The following is a 24,832-nucleotide window of genomic DNA, read 5'->3' as shown; positions in this document are numbered from 1 at the left end:
CCTTTTCCTTATAAATTTTTTGCATTTTCAAAGGCATTGAGTCTGAACTCCTCTAGCTCATTTAACTGGAGCAATCTTTTTTCACCAGCTAACTGAGCATCCATGTTTAGGAATCTGGTTGCCCAGTAGGCTTTATGTTCCAGTTCCACAGGCAAATGACAGGCCTTCCCATACACCAGTTGGTATGGAGAGGTTCCTATAGGAGTCTTGAATGCTGTTCTGTATGCCACAGAGCATCATCCAAGCTCTTTGCCCAATCCTTTCTTCGGGCTATCACAGTCCGTTCTAGGATTCTTTTTAGCTCTCTGTTACAGACTTCAGCTGCCCATTTGTCTGTGGTGATACGGAGTCGCCACTTTATGGCTAATTCCGTATCTAACCATAGCAGAGTATAGCTGTTTATTGCAGAAATGAGTGCCCCCATCACTGATTAGTACTCTGGGAACACCAAATCTGCTAAAGATGTGTTTCTGGAGGAACTTTAGCACGGTCTTAGTATCATTAGTGGGTGTAGCAATTGCTTCTACTCACTTATACATAGTCCACAGCCACCAGAATGTAGTGTTTGAGTATGATGGTGGGAATGGACCCATGAAGTCAATTCCCCATACATCAAACAATTCTATCTCTAATATCCCTTGTTGAGGCATGGCATATCCGTGAGGCAGGTTACCAGCTTTTTGGCAGCTGTCACAGTTACGCACAAACTCTCGGGAATCTTTATAGAGAGTAGGCCAGTAGAAGCCACACTGGAGGACTTTAGTGGCTGTTCGCTCACTTCCAAAATGTCCTCCATATTGTGATCCATGGCAATGCCATAGGATCCTTTGTGCTTCTTCTCTGGGTACACATCTGCGGATCACTCGTCGTCAGCACATCTCTTAAGAGATATGGTTCATCCCAGAGGTAGTACTTGGCATCTGAAATTAATTTTTCTTTGCACATTGCTGTACTCCTGGGTATGAACCTCACAGCTTTATAGTTTGCCATATCTGCAAACCATGGAGTTTCCTGAATGGCAAAGAGTTGCTCATCTGGGAAAGTCTCAGAGATCTCAGTAGAAGGGAGGGACGCCCCATCTACTGGTTCTATTCGGGACAGATGATCAGCTACTTGGTTCTCTGTCCCTTTTCTGTCTCTTATTTCTATATCAAACTCTTGCAGAAGCAACACCCATCTGATAAGCCTGGGTTTTGAATCCTGCTTTGTGAGTAAGTATTTAAGAGCAGCATGGTCAGTGTACACAACCACCTTGGATCCTACTATAGATCTAAACTTGTCATGGCATAACCACTGCAAGTAATTCTTTTCTGTGGTTGTGTAATTCTTCTGTGCATCATTTAGAACACGGCTAGCATAGTAAATGACATGCAGAAGTTTGTTATGCCTCTGTCCCAACACTGCACCAGGCATGGGTCATTGGCATCACACATTAATTCAAATGGCAATGTCCAATCTGGTGCAGAGATGACTGGTGCTGTGACCAGCTTAGCTTTCAGGGTCTCAAAGCCTGCAGACACTGTGTGTCAAACACAAATGGTGTGTCAGCAACTAGCAGGTTACTCAAAGGTTTTGCAATTTTCGAAAATCCTTTATAAACCTTCTATAAAATCCTGCATGCCCCAGAAAGCTTCTGATTGCCTTAACATTGGCAGGTGGTGGTAATTTTTCAATTACCTCTACCTTTGCCTTATCCACCTCTATTCCCCTGCTTGAAATTTTGTGCCCAAGGACAATTCCCTCAGTCACCATAAAGTGACATTTCTCCCAGTTTAAAACCAGGTTAGTCTCTTGGCATCTTTTCAGGACAAGTGCTAGGTGGTTAAGACAGGAGCTGAATGAGTCTCCATATACTGAGAAGTCATCCATGAAGACTTCCAGAAATTTCTCTACCATATCTGAGAAGATAGATAGCATGCACCTCTGAAAGGTTGCAGGTGCATTGCACAGACCAAAAGGCATTCTTCTGTAGGCAAACACGCCAGAAGGGCAAGTAAATGCTGTTTTCTCTTGGTCCTGAGGATCTACTGCAATTTGGTTGTAGCCTGAATAGCCATCCAAAAAGCAGTAGTAGTCATGACCAGCTAGTCTTTCTAGCATTTGGTCTATGAATGGTAAAGGAAAATGATCCTTTCTGGTGGCTGTATTGAGCCTTCTGTAATCAATACACATGCGCCATCCTGTGACTGTTCTTGTAGGAACCAGTTCATTTTTTTCATTATGAACCACTGTCATGCCTCCCTTTTTGGGGACAACTTGGACAGGGCTCACCTAGGGGCTATCAGAAATAGGATAAATAATCCCAGCCTCCAGTAATTTAGTGACCTCTTTCTGCACCACCTCCTTCATGGCTGGATTTAGCCTCCTCTATGGTTGGACCACTGGTTTGGCATTATCCTCCAACAGGATCTTGTGCATGCATCTAGCTGGACTAATGCCCTTAAGAAGATCACTTATGGACCACCCAAGAGCTGTCTTGTGTGTGTCCTTAGCACTTGAATCAGTGCTTCCTCTTCCTGTGGATTTAAAGCAGAGCTTATAATCACTGGAAAAGTGTCACCCTCTCCCAGAAATGCGTACTTCAGGTTTGGTGGTAGAGGTTTTAGTTCAGGTTTGGGAGGTTTATCCTCTTCCTGAGGAATTTTTGAAAATTCCTTTGCTTCCTCTAGTTCTTCTTGATCAGGTTGAGCATCTTTGAAGATGTCCTCAAGCTCTGATTCTAGGCCTTCAGCCATATTGATCTCTTCTACCAGAGAGTCAATAATGTCAGCGCCCATGCAGTCATTTGGTGTGTCTGGATACTGCATAGCTTTTACAGCATTCAACTTGAACTCATCCTCATTGACTCTGAGGGTTACTTCCCCTCTTTGTACATCAATGAGAGTTCGTCCAGTTGCTAGGAAAGGTCTTCCTAGAATGAGAGTTGCACTCTTGTGCTCCTCCATTTCCAGCACCACAAAGTCAGTGGGAAAGGCAAAGGGCCCAACCTTGACAATCATGTCCTCTATTATGCCTGATGGGTGTTTAATGGAGCCATCAGCAAGTTGGAGGCATATCCTGGTTGGTTTGACTTCTCCAGCCAACCCAAGCTTTCTGATAGTGGATGTAGGTATTAGATTGATGCTTGCTCCAAGATCACATAGAGCTGTCTTGGTGCAAGCACCTTCTAATGTGCATGGTATCATAAAGCTTCCAGGATCTTGAAGCTTTTCTGGTAAGCTTTTCAGAATGACTGCACTGCATTCTTCAGTGAGAAACACTTTTTCAGTTTCTCTCCAATCCTTCTTATGACTTAAGATCTCTTTCATGAACTTAGCATAAGAAGGTATTTGCTCAAGTGCCTCTGCAAACGGAATCTTTATTTCAAGAGTCCTTAGATAGTCTGCAAAGCGGGCAAATTGCTTATCCTGTTCCGCTTTGCGGAGTTTCTGAGGATAAGGCATCTTGGCTTGATATTCTTCAACCTTAGATGCTGCAGGTTTATTCCTTACAGAAGTGGTTGAAGAAGCCTTGTTAGAGGGATAATTATCAGCACTCTCAGGTGTCTGATCCTCCCTTGGCGTTTGAACGCCAGGATTGGGTGGAAAATGGGCGTTTAACGCCAGCTTTTCCCCCTTTTCTGGCGTTTGAACGCCAGAACTGGGCAAGGAATGGGCGTTTAACGCCAGCTTTCCTTCCCTTTCTGGCGTTTGAACGCCAATGACATTCCTCTCTGGGCTCTTACTGTCCTCAGAGGGATTTTGAACAGTGGTTTGGTTATCCTCTGTCAACTGTTCCCTGTTTGGCTTTTTGCTCTTTTGAGCAGTGGTATTCAGTGTTCTCCCACTCCTTAGTTGAACTGCTTGACACTCCTCTGTTATCTGTTTAGATATTTGCTGTTTTGCCTGATTCAACTGTAGTTCTATGCTCTTGTTAGCAACTTTAGTATCATGGAGCATTTCTTTAAATTCTGCTAACTGTTCTGTCATCAGGAGCAATTGTTGATTAAGCTCAATTATCTGTTCTTGAGGATTAGGGTCAGTGACTACTGCCATGACTTCCTCTTTTGGAGAGAACTCATTGCTAGAGTACAAATATTGGTTTCTAGCAACAGTGTCTATAAGCTCTTGAGCTTCTTCAATTGTCTTCCTCATGTGTATGGATCCACCAGCTGAGTGGTCTAAAGACATCTGAGCTTTTTCTGTAAGCCCATAGTAGAAGATGTCTAACTGTACCCACTCTGAAAACATTTCAGAGGGGCATTTTCTAAGCATACCTCTATACCTCTCCCAGGCATTATAAAGGGATTCATTATCCTCTTGTTTAAAGCCTTGGATGTCCAGCCTTAGCTGTGTCATCCTCTTTGGAGGGTAAAAATGATTCAGGAATTTGTCTGATAACTGTTTCTATGTCTTTATGCTTGCTGTAGGTTGGTTATTTAACCACCTTTTAGCTTGATCTTTTACAGCAAATGGAAACAGTAACAGTCTGTAGACATCCTGATCTACCTCTTTATCATGTACTGTGTCAGCAATTTGTAAGAACTGTGCCAGAAACTCAGTAGGTTCTTCCTGTGGAAGACCGGAATACTGGCAATTTTGCTGCACTATGATAATGAGTTGAGGGTTTAGCTCAAAGCTGCTTGCTTTGATGGGAGGTGTACAGATGCTACTCCCATATGCAGCTGTAATGGGGTTAGCATATGACCCCAGAGTCCTTTTGGACTGATCAATCCCTCTTAGGTCCATAATGGACAAAAGGGAAATGATAATAATTGCAAATAGATAAATTTTGTTTTTTTTTTTTGAATTAACGAAAAAAATTTAAAATAAAACAAAAGAAAATTAAAATAAAAATTCGAAAATCAGAAAGAAAATAAGATCAAAGCAAATTGAGAACTGAATCAATTAGTTAATTAAAAAGATTTTGAAAACAGCAATTAAAAAGATATGATTGAAAAAATTTTATGAAAAAGATTTGATTTTTGAAAAGAGGAAAGAGAAAAACAACAAAAAGACACCAAACTTAAAATTTTTAGAAAATCAAACACTAATTTTCGAAAATTTTAAAGGAAAAACACAAAGAGGACACCAAACTTAGAATTTTTATGAATCAAAAAGGGCTTAAGAACATGCAAAATCGAAAATTTTAAAAGAAAAACAAAAGCATGCAATTGACACCAAACTTAGAATATGAACTAGACTCAACTAAAAGACTCTAAACCAACAAAAATAAAACAGTCCTAATCTAAGCAACAAGATAAGCCGTCAGTTGTCCAAACTCGAACAATCCCCGGCAACGGCGCCAAAAACTTGGTGCACGAAATTGCAATCACACTTTTGCAATCCCGCACAACTAACCAGCAGGTGCACTGGGTCGTCCAAGTAATACCTTGCGTGAGCAAGGGTCGATCCCACGGAGATTGTCGGCTTGAAGCAAGCTATGGTTATCTTGTAAATCTTAGTCAGGATATCAGAAATTATCAGGATTGATTGTAAAAAGCAAAAGAACATGAAACAGGTACTTGTTCAGCAGTAATGGAGAATAGGTTGAGGCTTTGGAGATGCTCCATCTTCTGAATCTCTGCTTTCCTACTATCTTCTTCATCAAACACGCAAGGCTCCTTCCATGGCAAGCTGTATGTAGGGTTTCACCGTTGTCAGTGGCTACCTCCCATCCTCTCAGTGAAAATGTTCCTATGCTCTGTCACAGCATGGCTAATCAGCTGTCGGTTCTCGGTCAGGCCGGAATAGAATCCATCGATCCTTTTGCGTCTGTCACTAACGCCCCGCCTGCTAGGAGTTTGAAGCACGTCACAGTCATTCAGTCATTGGATCCTACTCAGAATACCACAGACAAGGTTTAGACCTTCCGGATCCTCTTGAATGCCGCCATCAGTTCTAGCTTATACCACGAAGATTCTGGTTAAGGAATCCAAGAGATATCTACTCAATCTAAAGTAGAACAGAGGTGGTTGTCAGGCACATGTTCATAGTTGAGAATGATGATGAGTGTCACGGATCATCACATTCATCCGGGTTAAGAGCAAGTGATATCTTAGAATGGAAGCAAGCATGATTGAATAAGAAACAGTAGTAATTGCATTAATCCATCAAGACACAGCAGAGCTCCTCACCCCCAACCATGGGGTTTAGAGACTCATGCCGTGGAATGTACACAAAGGGAACGTGTAAAATGTCATGAGGTACAGATACAATGTCAAAAGATCCTATTAATAGTAAACTAGTATCCTAAGGTTTACAGAAATGAGTAAATGACAGAAGAATCCACTTCCGGGCCCACTTGGTGTGTGCTTGGGCTGAGCAATGAAGCATTTTCGTGTAGAGACCTTTTCTGGAGTTAAACGCCAGCTTTCATGCCAGTTTGGGCGTTTAACTCCAAGTTTTATGCCAGTTCCGGCGTTTAACGCTGGAATTTCTGAGGCCGAATTGCTACGCCGGTTTGGGCCATTAAATCTTGGGCAAAGTATGGACTATCATATATTGCTGGAAAGCCCAGGATGTCTACTTTCCAATGCCGTTGAGAGCGCGCCAATTGGGCTTCTGTAGCTCCAGAAAATCCACTTCGAGTGCAGTGAGGTCAGAATCCAACAGCATCTGCACTCCTTTTCAGTCTCTGAATCAGATTTTTGCTCAGAACCCTCAATTTCAGTCAGAAAATACCTGAAATCACAGAAAAACACACAAACTCATAGTAAAGTCCAGAAAAGTGAATTTTAACTAAAAACTAATAAAAATATACTAAAAACTAACTAAAAGATACTGAAAACATACTAAAAACAATGCCAAAAAGCGTACAAATTATCCGCTCATCAGAGACATATCCGGGTTGGTTTGACTTCATCAATCAACCCAAGCTTTTTGATAGTAGATGCATGTATTAGGTTGATACTTGCCCCAAGATCACATAGAGCTTGCTTGGTACAAGTACCTTCTAATGTGCATGGTATCATAAAGCTTCCGGGATCTTTAAGCTTCTCAGGTAAGCTTTTCAGAATGACTGCACTGCATTCTTCAGTGAGGTAAACTTTTTCAGTTTTTCTCCAATCCTTCTTATGACTTAAGATCTCTTTCATGAACTTAGCATAAGAAGGTATTTGCTCAAGTGCCTCTGCAAACGGAATCTTTATTTCAAGAGTCCTGAGATAGTCTGCAAAGCGGAAAAATTACTTATCCTGTTCCGCTTGGCGGAGTTTCTGAGGATAAGGCATTTTGGCTTTGTATCCCTCAACCTTAGTTGCTATAGGTTTATTGCCTACAGTCGTGGGTTGAGAAGCCTTTTTAGAGGAGTTGCTATCAGCACTTGTATGTGTCTGATCCCCCACTGGTGTTTGAATACCAGGGGTGGAAGCTGGAGTGGCGTTAGACGCCAACTCCTTATCTGTTTCTGGCGTCTGAACGCCAGAACTAGGCTTCCTTTGGGCGTTCAACGCCAGTTCCTTGCTTGTTTCTGGCGTTGGACGCCAAGACTGAGCATGGGTTGGGCATTCAACGCCAGCTTTCCACCCATTATCTGGCGTTTGAGCACCAGAATTATTCCTCTCTGGGCTCTGACTGTCCTCAGAGGGATTTTAGGTAGCAGTCTGTTCATTTCTTGGCTTCTTGCTACCTTGAAGTGGGGTATTTAATGTTTTTCCACTTCTTAATTAAACTGCTTAGCATTCTTCTGTTATTTGTTTTGATAACTGCTGTTCTGTTTGCTTCAACTGCACTTCCATATTCATATTAGCCATTCTTGTTTCTTGCAATATTTTCTTGAATTTGGCTAGCTGTTTTGTTAGAAAATCTAATTGCTGATTGAATTCAGTAGCTTGTTCTGCAGGACTGAGTTCAGCAGTTACTGTTTTAGCCTCTTCGTTGATGGAAGGTTCACTGCTTAGGTACAGATGCTGATTTCTGGCAACTGTATCAATAAGCTCTTGAGCTTCTTCTATTGTCTTTCTCATGTGTATAGATCCACCAGCTGAGTGGTCTAGAGAAGTCTGAGCTCTCTCTGTAAGCCCATAATAGAAGATGTCTAACTGCACCCACTTTGAAAATATTTCAGAGGGGCATTTTCTCAGCATCTCTCTGTATCTCTCTCAGGCATCATAAAGGGATTCATTATCTCCTTGTTTGAAGCCTTGGATGCTCAGCCTTAGCTGTGTCATCCGTTTTGGAGGAAAATAGTGATTCAGAAATTTTTCTGACAACTGTTTCTATGTCTTTATGTTGTCCTTAGGTTAGTTATTTAACCACATCTTAGCTTGGTCTTTTACAGCAAATGGAAATAGTAACAATCTGTAGACATCCTGATCTACTTTCTTATCATGTACTGTGTCAGCAATTTGTAAAAACTGTGCCAGAAATTCTGTAGGTTCTTCCTGTGGAAGACCGGAATATTGGCAACTTTGATGCACCATGATAATGAGATGAGGGTTCAACTCAAAACTACTAACTCCAATGGAGGGTATACATATACTACTCCCATATGAAGTAGTAGTGGGGTTAGCATATGACCCCAGAGTCCTTCTGGACCGTTCGTTTCCACTTAAGTCCATAATGGAAAAAGGGAGATGATGTGAATTTATTTTATTATATATAAAAATTTCGAAATAATAATAATAATAAAATAAAATAAAGACGACAATAAAATTAAAAATAAATAAAAATAAAAATAAAATAAAAAAGAATTTTAAAATATTTTATGAAGATTTTCGAAAAAGTGAGGAGAGAGAAAGTGGTTAGGATATTTTCGAAAAAGATATAATTTTTTTTAAATCTTAAAAGGATAAGATTTGAAAAATTTTGAAATTGAAATCTTAATTTTTATAAAAAAAATTCGAAAATATGGCTTAAAAATAGATAGAAAAGATATTCTTTTGAATTTTGAATTTTATGATAAAAGAAAAAAACACACAAAAGACATAAGACTTAAAATTTTTTAGATCTAATGCTCCTTGTTTTCGAAAATTTTGGAGGGAAAACACCAAGGAACACCAAACTTAAAAATTTTAAGATCAAAATACAAGAAAGACTCAAGAACACCTTGAAGAATCACAGGAACAACAAGAATAAAGGAAGAACACCAAACTTAAAATTTTTAGAAAACCGAAATAAATTTTTGAAAATTAAAGAAAATTAACAAGAAAACACCAAACTTAAAGTTTGGCATAAGATTCAATCAAAGAAAAATTATTTTTGAAAAAGATTTAAACCAACGCTCTAGCCAATTGAGCTATAAATGTAACGTGTTTTAAAGAGGTATTTTTAATAAATGAAAATAAAATTTTTGAAAACTAATATTTTGAACTTGCACAATGAAAACACGAAAAATACACAAAATAGGAAAAACCAAAGATCAAACAAGAAAATTTGACAAGAACAATTTGAAGATCAAGGAAAAATAAAGAACATGCAATTCGAAAATTGAAAGACAAAGAAGAGCATGCAATTGACACCAAACTTAAAACATGACACTAAATTCATAGAAAAAACTAAAAATTAATAAAGAAGACTAATATTTTAAAAAAAATTTAGAAGGGATAATAAAAGATGCAATTCTAGTAAAACTGATAAATTTTTCCTAATCTAAGCAACAAGATTCACCGTCAGTTGTTCAAACTCAAACAATCCCCGACAACGGCGCCAAAAACTTGGTGCACGAAATTGCAATCACACCTTTGCAATCCGCACAACTAACCAGCAAGTGCACTATGTCGTCCAAGTAATACCTTACGTGAGTAAGGGTCGATCCCACGGAGATTGTTGGTATGAAGCAAGCTATGGTTATCTTATTAATCTTAGTCAGGATGCCAATAAGGTTCTTTGAATTTAATTATAAAAAGTGAAAGTGTTTGGAATAAGTAATTGTTACTCAATAATGGAGAATATGTTGGAGTTTTGGAGATGCTTTGTCCTCTGAATTTCAGCTTTTCCCTTGTCCTCCTCTTCACACACGCAAGACTCCTTCTATGGCAAGTTGTATGTAGCGCGTCACCGTTGTCAATGGCTACTTTCCATCCTCTCAGTGAAAATGGTCCAAATGCTCTGTCACAGCACGGCTAATCATCTGTTGGTTCTCGATCATGTCGGAATAGGATCCATTGATCCTTTTGCGTCTGTCACTACGCCCAACAATCGCGAGTTTGAAGCTCGTCACAACCATTCAATCATTGAATCCTACTCGGAATACCACAAACAAGGTTTAGATTTTCCAGATTCTCATGAATGCCGCCATAAATTCTAGCTTATACCACGAAGATTCTGATTAAGAAATCTAAGAGATACTCATTCAATCTGATGTAGAATGGAGGTGGTTGTCAGGCACACGTTCATGGATTGAGGATGGTGATGAGTGTCACAGATCATCACCTTCTTCATAGTGAAGCGCGAATGAACATCTTAGATAGGAACAAGCATGTTTGAATGGAAAACAGAAATAATTGCATTAATTCATTGAGACGCTGCAGAGCTCCTCACCCCCAACAATGGAGTTTAGAGACTCATGCCATCAAAGAGTATAAAATTCAGATCTAAAAATGTTATGAGATATAAAATAAATCTCTAAAAGTTGTTTAAATACTAAACTAGTAACCTAAGTTTACAGAAAATGAGTAAACTAGGATGGATAGTGCAGAAATCTACTTCTGGGGCCCACGGTGTGTGCTGGGGCTGAGACTTAAGCTTCTTACGTGCCTGGGCTGTTTCTAGAGTTGAACGTCAGGTTGTAACCTGTTTCTGGCGTTGAACTCTAACTTGCAACCTATTTCTGGCGCTGAATGCCAAACTACAACATGGAACTGGCGTTGAACGGCAGTTTACATCATCTATCTTCACGCAAAGTATGGACTATTATATATTTCTGGAAAGCCCTGGATGTCTAATTTCCAACCCAATTGAGAACGCACCAATTGGACTCCTGTAGCTCCAAAAAATCCATTCCGAGTGTAGGGAGGTCAGAATCCAACAGCATCAGCAGTCCTTTTTCAGCCTAAATCAGATTTTTGCTCAGCTCCCTCAATTTCAGCAAGAAAATACCTGAAATTACAGAAAAGAACACAAACTCATAGTAAAGTCTAGAAATATGAATTTTGCCTAAAAACTAATAAAATTATACTAAAAACTTACTAAAATATACTAAAATCTACATGAAATTACCCCCAAAAAGCGTATAAAATATCCGCTCATCAACAAGCAACAATTTAAGTTTGGTGTTGTGATGAGCGGATAATTTATATGCTTTTTCGCATTGTTTTTACATAGTTTCTAGTATGTTTTAGTTACTTTTTAGTATATTTTTATTAGTTTTTATGCAAAATTCACATTTCTGGACTTTACTATGAGTTTCTGTGTTTTTCTGTGATTTCAGGTATTTTCTGGATGAAATTGAGGGACTTGAGCAAAAATATGATTCAGAGGCTAAGAAAGGACTGCAGATGCTGTTGGATTCTGACCTCCCTGCACTCGAAGTGGATTTTTTGCAGCTACAGAAGTTCAATTGGCGCGCTCTCAATTGAGTTGGAAAGTAGACATCTTGGGCTTTCCAGAAATATATAATAGTCCATACTTAGCCCGAGATTTGATGGCTTAAAATGGTGTCCAAACGCCCACGAGAGACCCTTTTTTGGTGTAAAACACAGGAACTGGCACCAAAGATGGAGTTAAACTCCAAGGATGACCTATGCATATGAAAGCTTCAAGGCTTAGCCCAAACACAAACCACGTGAGCTCCAGAAGTGAATTTTTGCACTATCTACTCATTTTCTGTAAACCTAGTTTACTAGTTTAGTATAAATAGCACTTTTTACTATTGTATTCAGAGTCTTTGACCTTTTGGGAGTTCTTCGAACCCTTTTTGGAGGCTGGCCATTCGGCCATGCCTAGACCTTTTGTTCTTATGTATTTTCAACAGTGGAGTTTCTACACCTCATAGATTAAGGTGAGGAGCTCTGCTGTTCCTCGAGTATTAATGCAAGTATTATTGTTTTTCTATTCAATTCACGCCTACTTCTCCTCCAAGATATACTCTTGTACTTAATTCAGTTAAGTCAGAATGAAGAGGTGACCCGTGACAATCACTCAATCTTCATTACTCGCTTAGCCAAGATCTGTGTGCCTGACAACCACAAAGCGGTCAACATGATGTTCAACGTAGTCATTGGACGACAGCTAGAGTATATTCTCTTTGGTCTCTGACCCACGAATCTGAATCACCTCTCCTGACAACAGAGCATTCGAATTCGTGACGTTAGAACCTTCGTGGTATAAGCTAGAACCAATTGGCAGCATTCTTGAGATCCGAAAAGTCTAAACCTTGTCTTTGGTATTCCGAGTAGGATCTGGGATGGGATGACTGTGACGAGCTTCAAGCTCATGACTGTTGGACGCAGTGATAGTGTGCAAAAGAATAAATGTATTCTATTCTGACACGATCGAGAACCAACAGCTGATTAGTCATGCGGGAAATGGTGCACGAAATTGTGATCAATACTTTTCACAGCTCAAATAATCCCCAGTAATGGCTCCAAAGACTTGGTGCTCAATACCATGGCATAAACACAACTTCGCACAACTAACCAGCAAGTGCACTGGGTCGTCCAAGTAATAAACCTTACGCGAGTAAGGGTCGATCCCACGGAGATTGTTGGTATGAAGCAAGCTATGGTCACCTTGTAAATCTCAGTCAGGCAGACTCAAATGGGTATAGTGATAAACGAATAAAGCATAAAGATAAAGATAGAGATACTTATGTATATCATTGGTGAGAGCTTCAGATAAGCGTATGAAGATGCCTTCCCTTCCGTCTCTCTGCTTTCCTACAGTCTTCATCCAATCCTTCTTACTCCTTTCCATGGCAAGCTTATGCAAGGGTTTCACCGTTGTCAGTGGCTACCTCCCATCCTCTCAGTGAAAATGTTGCCTATGCTCTGTCACAGCATGGGTAATCAGCTGTCGGTTCTCGGTCAGGCCGGAATAAAATTCATCGATTCTTTTGCGTCTGTCACTAACGCCCCGCCTGCTAGGAGTTTGAAGCACGTCACAGTCATTCAATCATTGAATCCTACTCAGAATACCACAGACAAGGTTAGACCTTCCGGATTCTCTTGAATGCTGCCATCAGTTCTCGCCTATACCACGAAGACTCTGATCTCACGGAATGGCTGGCTCGTTTGTCAGGCGAGCACTCGGTTGTCAGGCGATCAACCATGCATCGTGTATCAGGAATCCAAGAGATATTCACTAAGCCTCGTATGCTTGTAGAACAAGAGTGGTTGTCAGTCACTTTGTTCATAAGTGAGAATGATGATGAGTGTCACGGATCATCACATTCATCAAGTTGAAGAACAGGTGATATCTTGGAACAAGAACAAGCGGAATTGAATAGAAGAACAATAGTAATTGCATTAATACTCGAGGTACAGCAGAGCTCCACACCTTAATCTATGGTGTGTAGAAACTCCACCGTTGAAAATACATAAGAACAAGGTCTAGGCATGGCCGTGAGGCCAGCCTCCCAGTGATCAAAAGATTCAAAGATCTCCCGATGTCTAAATACAATAGTAAAAGGTCCTATATATAGAAAACTAGTAGCCTAGGGTGTACAAAGATGAGTAAATGACATAAAATTCCACTTCCGGGCCCACTTGGTGTGTGCTTGGGCTGAGCAATGAAGCATTTTCGTGTAGAGACTCTTCTTGGAGTTAAACGCCAGCTTTTATGCCAGTTTGGGCGTTTAACTCCCATTTTGGTGCCAGTTCCGGCGTTTAACGCTGGGATTTCTGAGGGTGACTTTGAACGCCGGTTTGGGCCATCAAATCTTGGGCAAAGTATGGACTATCATATATTTCTGGAAAGCCCAGGATGTCTACTTTCCAACGCCGTTGAGAGCGCGCCAATTGGGCTTCTGTAGCTCCAGAAAATCCACTTCGAGTGCAGGGAGGTCAGAATCCAACAGCATCTGCAGTCCTTTTCAGTCTCTGAATAAGATTTTTGCTCAGGTCCCTCAATTTCAGCCAGAAAATACCTGAAATCACAGAAAAATACACAAACTCATAGTAAAGTCCAGAAAAGTGAATTTTAACTAAAAACTAATAAAAATATACTAAAAACTAACTAGATCATACTAAAAACATACTAAAAATAATGCCAAAAAGCGTATAAATTATCCGCTCATCACAACACCAAACTTAAATTGTTGCTTGTCCTCAAACAACTGAAAATCAAATAAGATAAAAAGAAGAGAATATACTATAGACTCCAAATTATCAATGAAACTTAGCTCCAAATTAGATGAGCGGGACTAGTAGCTTTTTGCCTCCAAACAGTTTTGGCATCTCACTTTATCCTTTGATATTCAGAATGATTGGCTTCTTTAGGAACTCAGAATCCAGATAGTGTTATTGATTCTCCTAGTTAAGTATGATGATTCTTGAACACAGCTACTTTATGAGTCTTGGCCGTGGCCCAAAGCACTCTGTCTTCCAGTATTACCACCGGATACATACATGCCACAGACACATAATTGGGTGAACCTTTTCAGATTGTGACTCAGCTTTGCTAAAGTCCCCAATTAGAGGTGTCCAGGGTTCTTAAGCACACTCTTTTTGCCTTGGATCACAACTTTATTTCTTTCTTTTTTCTTTTTCTCCCTTTTTTTTTCGTTTTTCTCCTTTTTCTCCCTTTTTTTTTGTATTCACTGCTTTGTCTTGCTTCAAGAATCATTTTTATGATTTTTCAGATCCTCAGTAACATGTCTCCTTTTTCATCATTCTTTCAAGAACCAACAATTTTAACATTTATGAACAACAAATTCAAAAGACATATGCACTGTTCAAGCATACATTCAGAAAACAAAAAGTATTGTCACCACATCAAACTAATTAAGCTAGTTTTAAAGATGAATTTGAAATCCTGTACTTCTTGTTCTTTTGTAATAAAAACAGTTTTCATTTAAGAAAGGTGATGGATTCATATTCATAGCTTTAAGGCATAGACACTAAGACACTAATGATCATAAGACACAAACATAGATAAACATAAGCATAAAAATTCGAAAAACAAGAAAATAAAGAACAAGGAGATTAAAGAACGGGTCCACCTCAGTGATGGCGGCTTGTTCTTCCTCTTGAAGGTCTTATGGAGTGTTTGAGCTCCTCAATGTCTCTTCCTTGTCTTTGTTGCTCCTCTCTCATAATTCTTTGATCTTCTCTAATTTCATGGAGGAGAATGGAGTGTTCTTGGTGCTCCACCCTTAGTTGTCCCATGTTGGAACTCAATTCTCCTAGGGAGGTGTTTAGTTGCTCCCAATAGTCTTGTGGAGGAAAGTGCATCCCTTGAGGCATCTCAGGGATTTCATGATGAGTGGGGTCTCTTGTGTGCTCCATCCTCTTCTTAGTGATGGGCTTGTCCTCATCAATAGGGATGTCTCCCTCTATGTCAACTCCAACTGAATAACAGAGGTGACAAATGAGATGAGGGAAGGCTAACCTTGCCAAGGTGGAAGACTTGTCCGCCACCTTGTAGAGTTCTTGAGCTATGACCTCATGAACTTCCACTTCTTCTCCAATCATGATGCTATGAATCATGATGGCTCAGTCTAGAGTAACTTCGGACCGGTTGCTAGTGGGAATGATTGAGCGTTGAATAAACTCCAACCATCCTCTAGCCATGGGCTTGAGGTCATGCCTTCTCAATTGAACCGGCTTCCCTCTTGAATCTCTCTTCCATTGTGCGCCCTCTTCACATATGACTGTGAGGACTTGGTCCAACCTTTGATCAAAGTTGACCCTTCTAGTGTAAGGATGTTCATCTCCTTGCATCATGGGCAAGTTGAATGCTAACCTTACACTTTCCGGACTAAAATCCAAGTATTTCCCCCGAACCATAGTAAGATAATTCTTTGGATCCGGGTTCACACTTTGATCATGGTTCTTGGTGATCCATGCATTGGCATAGAACTCTTGAACCATCAAGATTCCGACTTGTTGAATGGGGTTGGTAAGGACTTCCCAACCTCTTCTTCGGATCTCATGGCGGATCTCCGGATATTCACCCTTTTTGAGTGAAAAGGGGACCTCGGGGATCACCTTCTTCAAGGCCACAACTTCATAGAAGTGGTCTTGATGCACCCTTGAGATGAATCTATCTATCTCCCATGACTCGGAGGTGGAAGCTTTTGCCTTCCCTTTCCTCTTTCTAGAGGTTTCTCCGGCCTTGGATGCCATAAATGGTTATGGAAAAACGAAAAAGCAACGCTTTTACCACACCAAACTTAAAAGGTTTGCTCGTCCTCGAGCAAAAGAAGAAAGAAGAGAGTAGAAGAAGAAGAACTGAGGAAGAAGGGAGTGGCTTATGTATTCGGCCAAGGAGGGGGAGAAGTGATGTTTAGGTTGTGTGAAAATGAAGGAGTGAAGAAGGGTATTTATAGGAGGGAGGGGGGATAGGGTTCGGCCATTATGGGTGGGTTTGGGAGGGAAAGTGGTTTGAATTTAAAGGGTGAGGTAGGTGGGGTTTTATGAAGGATGGATGTGAGTGGTGAAGAGAAAGATGGGAGTTGATAGGTGAAGGGTTTTTGGGGAAGAGGTATTGAGGTGATTGGTGAATGGGTGAAGAAGAAGAGAGAGAGTAGTGGGTTGGTGGGGATCCTGTGGGGTCCACAGATCCTGTGGTGTCAAGGAAAAGTCATCCCTGCACCAAATGGCATTCAAAATCACGTTTTGAGCCATTTCTGGCGTTAAACGCCGGGCTGATGCCCATTTCTGGCGTTTAACGCCAGGTTCTTGCCCTTTTCTGGCGTTTAACGCCAGTCTGGTGCCCCTTTCTGGCGTTAAACGCCCAACTGCTAGCCTCACTGGCGTTTAAACGCCAGTGGGTTCTTCCTCCAGGGTGTGCTGTTTTTCTTCCTGTTTTTCATTCTGTTTTTGCTTTTTCAATTGATTTTGTGTCTTCTTATGATCATCAACCTACAAAATAACAAAAAATAACAAAAGAAAATAGATAAAATATAACATTGGGTTGCCTCCCAACAAGCGCTTCTTTAATGTCAGTAGCTTGACAGAGGGCTCTCATGGAGCCTCACAGATACTCAGAGCAATGTTGGAACCTCCCAACACCAAACTTAGAGTTTGAATGTGGGGGTTCAACACCAAACTTAGAGTTTGGTTGTGGCCTCCCAACACCAAACTTAGAGTTTGACAGTGGGGGCTCTGTTTGACTCTGATTTGAGAGAAGCTCTTCATGCTTCTTCTCCATGGTGACAGAGGGATATCCTTGAGCCTTAAACACAAAGGATTCTTCATTCACTTGAATGATCAGTTCACCTCCATCAACATCAATCACAGCCTTTGTTGTGGCTAGGAAGGGTCTGCCAAGGATGATAGATTCATCCATGCACTTCCCAGTCTCTAGGACTATGAAATCAGTAAGGATGTAATGGTCTTCAATCTTCACCAATACATCCTCTACAAGTCCATGAGCTTGTTTTCTTGAGTTGTCTGCCATCTCTAGTGAGATTCTTGCAGCTTGTACCTCAAAGATCCCTAGCTTCTCCATTACAGAGAGAGGCATGAGGTTTACACTTGACCCTAAGTCACACAGCGCCTTCTTGAAGGTCATGGTGCCTATGGTACAAGGTACTGAAAACTTCCCAGGATCTTGTCTCTTTGAGGTAATTTCTGCCTAGACAAGTCATCCAGTTCTTTGGTGAGCAAAGGAGGTTCATCCTCCCAAGTCTCATTTCCAAATAACTTGTCATTTAGCCTCATGATTGCTTCAAGGTATTTAACAACTTGCTCTTCAGTGACATACTCATCCTCTTCAGAGGAAGAATACTCATCAGAGCTCATGAAAGGCAGAAGTAAGTCCAATGGAATCTCTATGGTCTCATTTTGAGCCTCAGATTCCCATGGTTCCTCATTAGGGAACTCTGTGGAGGCTAGTGCACGCCCATTGAGGCCTTCCTCAGTGGCGTCCACTTCCTCTCTTTCCTCTCCAGATTCGGCCATGTTTATGGCTTTGCACTCTCCTTTTGGATTTTCTTCTGTATTGCTTGGAAGAGTACTTGGAGGGAGTTCAGTAATTTTCTTGCTCAGCTGTCCCACTTGTGCCTCCAAATTCCTAATGGAGGACCTTGTTTCAGTCATGAAACTTTGAGTGGTTTTGATTAGATCAGAGACCATGTTTGCTAAGTCAGAGGGGTTCTGCTTAGAATTCTCTGTCTGTTACTGAGAAGATGATGGAAAAGGCTTGCCATTGCTAAACCTGTTTCTTCCACCATTATTGTTATTGAAACCTTGTTGAGGTCTCTCTTGATTCTTCCATGAGAAATTTGGGTGATTTCTCCATGAAGAATTATAGGTGTTTCCATAGGGTTCTCCTAGGTAATTCACCTCTTCCATTGAAGGGTTCTCAGGATCATAAGCTTCTTCTTCAGATGAAGCATCCTTAGTACTGCTTGGTGCATTTTGCATTCCAGACAGACTTTGAGAAATCAAATTGACTTGTTGAGTCAATATCTTGTTCTGAGCCAATATGGCATTCAGAGCATCAATCTCAAGAACTCCTTTCTTCTGACTTGTCCCATTGTTCACAGGATTTCTTTCAGAAGTGTACATGAATTGGTTATTTGCAACCATTTCAATGAGCTCTTGAGCTTCTATAGGCGTCTTCTTCAGATGAAGAGATCCTCCAGCAGAGCTATCCAAGGACATCTTGGATAGTTCAGAGAGACTATCATAGAAAATACCTATGATGCTCCATTCAGAAAGCATGTCAGATGGACATTTTCTGATCAATTGTTTGTATCTTTCCCAAGCTTCATAGAGGGATTCACCATCCTTCTGTCTGAAGGTTTGGACTTCCACTCTAAGCTTACTCAATTTTTGAGGTGGAAAGAACTTTGCCAAGAAGGCATTGACTAGCTTTTCCCAAGAGTCCAGGCTTTCTTTAGGTTGAGAGTCCAACCATATTCTAGCTCTGTCTCTTACAGCAAAAGGGAATAGCATCAGTCTGTAGACCTCAGGGTCAACCCCATTAGTCTTGACTGTGTCACAGATTTGCAAGAACTCAGCTAAAAACTGATGAGGATCTTCCAATGGAAGTCCATGGAACTTGCAATTCTGTTGCATTAGAGAAACTAACTGAGGCTTAAGCTCAAAGTTGTTTGCTCCAATGGCAGGGATAGAGATGCTTCTCCCATAGAAGTCGGGAATAGGTGCAGTAAAGTCACCTAGCACCTTCCTTGCATTGTTGGCATTGTTGTTGTTTTCGGCTGCCATAGGTTCTTCTTCCTTGAAGAATTCGGTCAGGTCCTCAACAGAGAGTTGTGCCTTAGCTTCTCTTAGCTTTCGCTTCAAGGTCCTTTCAGGTTCAGGGTCAGCTTCAACAAGAATGCCTTTGTCTCTGCTCCTGCTCATATGAAAGAGAAGAGAACAAGAAAATGTGGAATCCTCTATGTCACAGTATAGAGATTCCTTGAGGTGTCAGAGGAAAAGAAAAGTAGAAGACAGAAGTAGAAAATTCGAATTTATCAAAGAAGATGGGGTTCGAATTTTGCATTAAGGAATAGTGTTAGTCCATAAATAGAAGGGTGTGAAAAGAAGGGAAGTAATATTTGAAAATTAAGTAAAAAAATTTTGAAAACATTTTTGAAAAACACTACTTGATTTTCGAAAATAAGAGTGGGAAAGAAATCAAATGATTTTTGAAAAAGATTTTGAAATTAGAAGTTAAAAAGATTTGATTGAAAACTATTTTGAAAAAAAGATGTGATTGAGAAGATATGATTTGAAAAATATTTTAAAAAAGATTTGATTTTAAAATTAATGACTTGCTTGACAAGAAAAGATATGATTCAAAAATTAAACCTTCCTCAACAGAAAAGGCAACATACTTGAAATTTTGAATCAAATCATTAATTGTTAGCAAGTCTCTTTGAAAAAAAGGAAAGAAATTGATTTTGAAAACATTTGATTGAGAAGATATGATTTGAAAAAGATTTGATTTTGAAAAACTTTGAAAACTTGAAAAAAATTGATTTTGAAAACAAAATCTTCCCCCTTGTGCCATCCTGGCGTTAAACGCCCAGAATGGTATCCATTCTGGTGTTTAACGCCCAAAATGCTACCTTTTTGGGCGTTAAACGCCCAACCAGGTACCCTGGCTGGCGTTTAAACGCCAGTCTGTCCTTCTTCACTGGGCGTTTTGAACGCCCAGCTTTTTCTGTGTAATTCCTCTGCTGCATGTTCTGAATCTTCAGTTCCCTATACTATTGACTTGAAAATAGAACCAAGATCAAATAAACAAGGCATGCAAGACACCAAACTTAAGATTAGACATTAGACTCAAGCAAGAAACATAAAGTATTTTTGGTTTTTATGATTTTAAAAAATTTTTTGTGCTTGTTTCGAAAATTATATGGAAATAGAAAATAAAGGTTTCAGAATTCTCAATTTGAATTTCCAGGAATCATTGCACTGCTAGTCTAAGACTCCGGTCCAGGAATTAGACATGGCTTCACAGCCAGCCAAGCTTTCAAAGAAAGCTTCGGTCCAAAACACTAGACATGGCCAATGGCCAGCCAAGCCTTAGCAGATCATTGCTCCAATAGCAAGATTGATAGAGATCAACAAGCTATTGTGATGATCAGTTGAAACCTCGGTCCAATAAGATTAGACATGGCTTCACAGCCAGCCAAATTTCAGCAGATCACCATGAAACACTAGAATTCATTCTTAAGAACTCTGAAGAAAAATACCTAATCTAAGCAACAAGATGAACCGTCAGTTGTCCATACACAAGAACAATCCCCGGCAACGGCGCCAAAAACTTGGTGCACGAAATTGTGATCAATGCTTTTCACAGCTCAAATAATCCCCAGTAATGGCTCCAAAGACTTGGTGCTCAATACCATGGCATAAACACAACTTCGCACAACTAACCAGCAAGTGCACTGGGTCGTCCAAGTAATAAACCTTACGCGAGTAAGGGTCGATCCCACGGAGATTGTTGGTATGAAGCAAGCTATGGTCACCTTGTAAATCTCAGTCAGGCAGACTCAAATGGGTATAGTGATAAACGAATAAAGCATAAAGATAAAGATAGAGATACTTATGTATATCATTGGTGAGAGCTTCAGATAAGCGTATGAAGATGCCTTCCCTTCCGTCTCTCTGCTTTCCTACAGTCTTCATCCAATTCTTCTTACTCCTTTCCATGGCAAGCTTATGCAAGGGTTTCACCGTTGTCAGTGGCTACCTCCCATCCTCTCAGTGAAAACGTTGCCTATGCTCTGTCACAGCATGGGTAATCAGCTGTCGGTTCTCGGTCAGGCCGGAATAAAATCCATCGATTCTTTTGCGTCTGTCACTAACGCCCCGCCTGCTAGGAGTTTGAAGCACGTCACAGTCATTCAATCATTGAATCCTACTCAGAATACCACAGACAAGGTTAGACCTTCCGGATTCTCTTGAATGCTGCCATCAGTTCTCGCCTATACCACGAAGACTCTGATCTCACGGAATGGCTGGCTCGTTTGTCAGGCGAGCACTCGGTTGTCAGGCGATCAACCATGCATCGTGTATCAGGAATCCAAGAGATATTCACTAAGCCTCGTATGCTTGTAGAACAAGAGTGGTTGTCAGTCACTTTGTTCATAAGTGAGAATGATGATGAGTGTCACGGATCATCACATTCATCAAGTTGAAGAATAGGTGATATCTTGGAACAAGAACAAGCGGAATTGAATAGAAGAACAATAGTAATTGCATTAATACTCGAGGTACAGCAGAGCTCCACACCTTAATCTATGGTGTGTAGAAACTCCACCGTTGAAAATACATAAGAACAAGGTCTAGGCATGGCCGTGAGGCCAGCCTCCCAGTGATCAAAAGATTCAAAGATCTCCCGATGTCTAAATACAATAGTAAAAGGTCCTATATATAGAAAACTAGTAGCCTAGGGTGTACAAAGATGAGTAAATGACATAAAAATCCACTTCCGGGCCCACTTGGTGTGTGCTTGGGCTGAGCAATGAAGCATTTTCGTGTAGAGACTCTTCTTGGAGTTAAACGCCAGCTTTTATGCCAGTTTGGGCGTTTAACTCCCATTTTGGTGCCAGTTCCGGCGTTTAACGCTGGGATTTCTGAGGGTGACTTTGAACGCCGGTTTGGGCCATCAAATCTTGGGCAAAGTATGGACTATCATATATTGCTGGAAAGCCCAGGATGTCTACTTTCCAACGCCGTTGAGAGCGCGCCAATTGGGCTTCTGTAGCTCCAGAAAATCCACTTCGAGTGCAGGGAGGTCAGAATCCAACAGCATCTGCAGTCCTTTTCAGTCTCTGAATAAGATTTTTGCTCAGGTCCCTCAATTTCAGCCAGAAAATACCTGAAATCACAGAAAAACACACAAACTCATAGTAAAGTCTAGAAAAGTGAATTTTAACTAAAAACTAATAAAAATATACTAAAAACTAACTAGATCATACTAAAAACATACCAAAAATAATGCCAAAAAGCGTATAAATTATCCGCTCATCAGGAAACCGTAGAGGACATGTTTTCACTGAGAGGACGGATGGTAGCCATTGACAATGGTGATCCACCAGCATACAGCTTGCCATGGAAGGGAGTACGGATGATTGGATGAGGACAGTAGAAAAGCAGAGGTTCAGAGGCAACAAAACATCTCCAAACGCTTATCTAAAATTCTCACCAAGGAACTACATAAGTGACATTATTTTATTTTATGTTTTATTGTTCTTTTTACTATCAAACCTCATAACCATTTGAATCCACCTGACTGAGATTTACAAGATGACCATAGCTTGCTTCAAGCCGACAATCTCCGTGGGATCGACCCTTACTCACGTAAGGTATTACTTGGACGACTCAGTGCACTTGCTGGTCAGCTATGCGGAGTTGTGAAAAGTGTGAATCACAATTTCGCATACTACTCATGTCGTAGAGATACGATGTAAAACGTGAAAATGTCATGAGGTACAAAATAAATCTCTAAAAGTAGTTTTTATACTCAACTAGTAACCTAGGTTTACAGAAAATGAGTAAACTAAGATAGGTTTTACAGAAATCAACTTCTGGGGCCCACTTGGTGTGTGCTTGGGCTGAGCATTGGAGCTTTCACGTGCATAGGCTATTTCTGGAGTTAAACGCCAGCTTTGGTGCCAGTTTGAGTGTTTAACTCCAACTTTTATACCAGTTCTGGCGTTTTGACGCTAGAAAAGGGCAGAGAGCTGGCGTTTTGACGCCAATTTACATCATCAAAACTCGCTCAAAGTATGGACTATCATATATTGCTGGAAAGCCTTGGATGTCTACTTTCCAACGCAATTAGGAGCGCACCATTTGGATTTTTGTAACTCCAGAAAATCCACTTCCAGTGCAGGGAGGTCAGAATCCAACAGCATCTGCAGTCCTTTTTCAGCCTCTGAATCAGATTTTTGCTCAGGTCCCTCAGTTTCAGCCAGAAAATACCTGAAATCACAGAAAAACACAAAAACTCATAGTAAAGTCCAGAAATATGAATTTTGCTTAAAAACTACTAAAAATATACTAAAAACTAACTAAATCATACTAAAAACTATATAAAAACAATGCCAAAAAGCGTATAAATTATCCGCTCATCAAACATCCCAGAATCAGTGGTCCTTAAAGTTCCCAAGAACTTCAATGCAACCTCAGCATCTGTCGCACCAGCCCGCCTTTGCTTCTCTATCGCATTATATATGTCCTTTATCTCGAACCCAACAGTCTCGAATCCTCCTGACTGATTCGCAAAGGCGCGAAAAATCGTCGGCACCCACAACTCGGATTTCCTCATGGAATTGATTTGGTGCAAATCGCCTTCCTTGACTGCTCTGTGTGACTGCGACAGACCCTTGAACCTCGCATCCAGCATGGGATGATTATGGTTATCGCATAATTGTTCAACAAACCATCGCCTGATGGCATCATCAACGTGGACCTTAATCCGGGCTTCACACCCGCACCGCGTGATCGGTTGAGGATCCATCTTCCTATCTTCCCGCTGCATGTGTTTCCCGTCTCGCTCTCCTTCCCTCGAGCATACAAATATCTGCCAAATGATTTCACCCTCCGCCCTCTACTTTGTTCTGTGACCCACCTTGGACCTCCTAACCAAAATTCCCTTGATGCGACCATATTCGTTGTAGTAGTCATAAGCTCCCTGTAGACTTGTGAACTCCGTCGTAAGGACGTCCTTGGCTGTCAGGGTAGAAAATTCAATGGCGCCAAAGTACCCTATCCCGACAACAATCCTCGCTGCTGCTTCTGCATCTATGTCCGCATCTGTGGCGGACGAATCCATCGCTTCTGCTTTCTCTACCGGCACAGTTTTGCCGCTCATTCCATCATCAGCATCCTGCAACGAACAACATGCGGCATGTGTGACAACAGGCGGTGGGCCACATCAACATAAACCGGTCAACAAAAACTCATAACATGAGCAACAAACACACCTGAGACGCATGGACTCGGACAAAATTGGATTAAAACTCGTAGCTAGGCTCCACAAACCCATTCGGCTGTCACAGTTTAAAAAATCGCAGTGAGCGAACAAAACATCGGCGTTATCAACCATAACTACGAACACACAGCTATAATTCCAGACATCCTAAAATAATCCAACTAAAACTCATTCAACTGTAAGGACCAACCCCGATTTTCGGTACAAAATTTAAAAAGTAACAAATCTAATTCGGCTATGTTCCGTAATAAATGGCAACCTCGAAAAACCAAACGGTTAAAACTGTTGGGGACACGGGGAGGCACGACCCCCCAATTGAAATCAATTTATGCACATACCTCTCCCGGCAT

At 40.8% G+C, this 24,832-nt stretch overlaps 1 protein-coding gene and 1 non-coding gene across 2 annotated transcripts in view; one reads left to right on the top strand and one right to left on the bottom strand.

Moving 5' to 3' along the window:
• LOC130980325 (protein FAR1-RELATED SEQUENCE 5-like) overlaps positions 1 to 24,832 on the bottom strand; it is a 72,263-nt gene extending 47,431 nt beyond the window's left edge. Inside the window, exons 1-3 of the mRNA XM_057904019.1 lie at positions 24,821 to 24,832; positions 24,120 to 24,377; positions 23,673 to 24,071 (exon numbers count right to left, since the gene is read on the bottom strand). Of these exons, the coding sequence (XP_057760002.1) occupies positions 23,673 to 24,071; positions 24,120 to 24,377; positions 24,821 to 24,832 (669 nt within the window). The remainder of the gene's footprint in view (positions 1 to 23,672; positions 24,072 to 24,119; positions 24,378 to 24,820) is intronic.
• Positions 18,747 to 18,850, top strand: LOC130956308 (small nucleolar RNA R71). Its single transcript, XR_009077069.1, has one exon. It is a non-coding gene; the product is annotated as a small nucleolar RNA R71 (small nucleolar RNA).

The sequence above is a fragment of the Arachis stenosperma genome, chromosome 1, assembly GCF_014773155.1.
Source record: "Arachis stenosperma cultivar V10309 chromosome 1, arast.V10309.gnm1.PFL2, whole genome shotgun sequence".
Taxonomy (NCBI): domain Eukaryota; kingdom Viridiplantae; phylum Streptophyta; class Magnoliopsida; order Fabales; family Fabaceae; genus Arachis; species Arachis stenosperma.
Note: the sequence above shows the minus strand (reverse complement) of the source record. Positions and strands in the feature narration are given on the sequence as shown.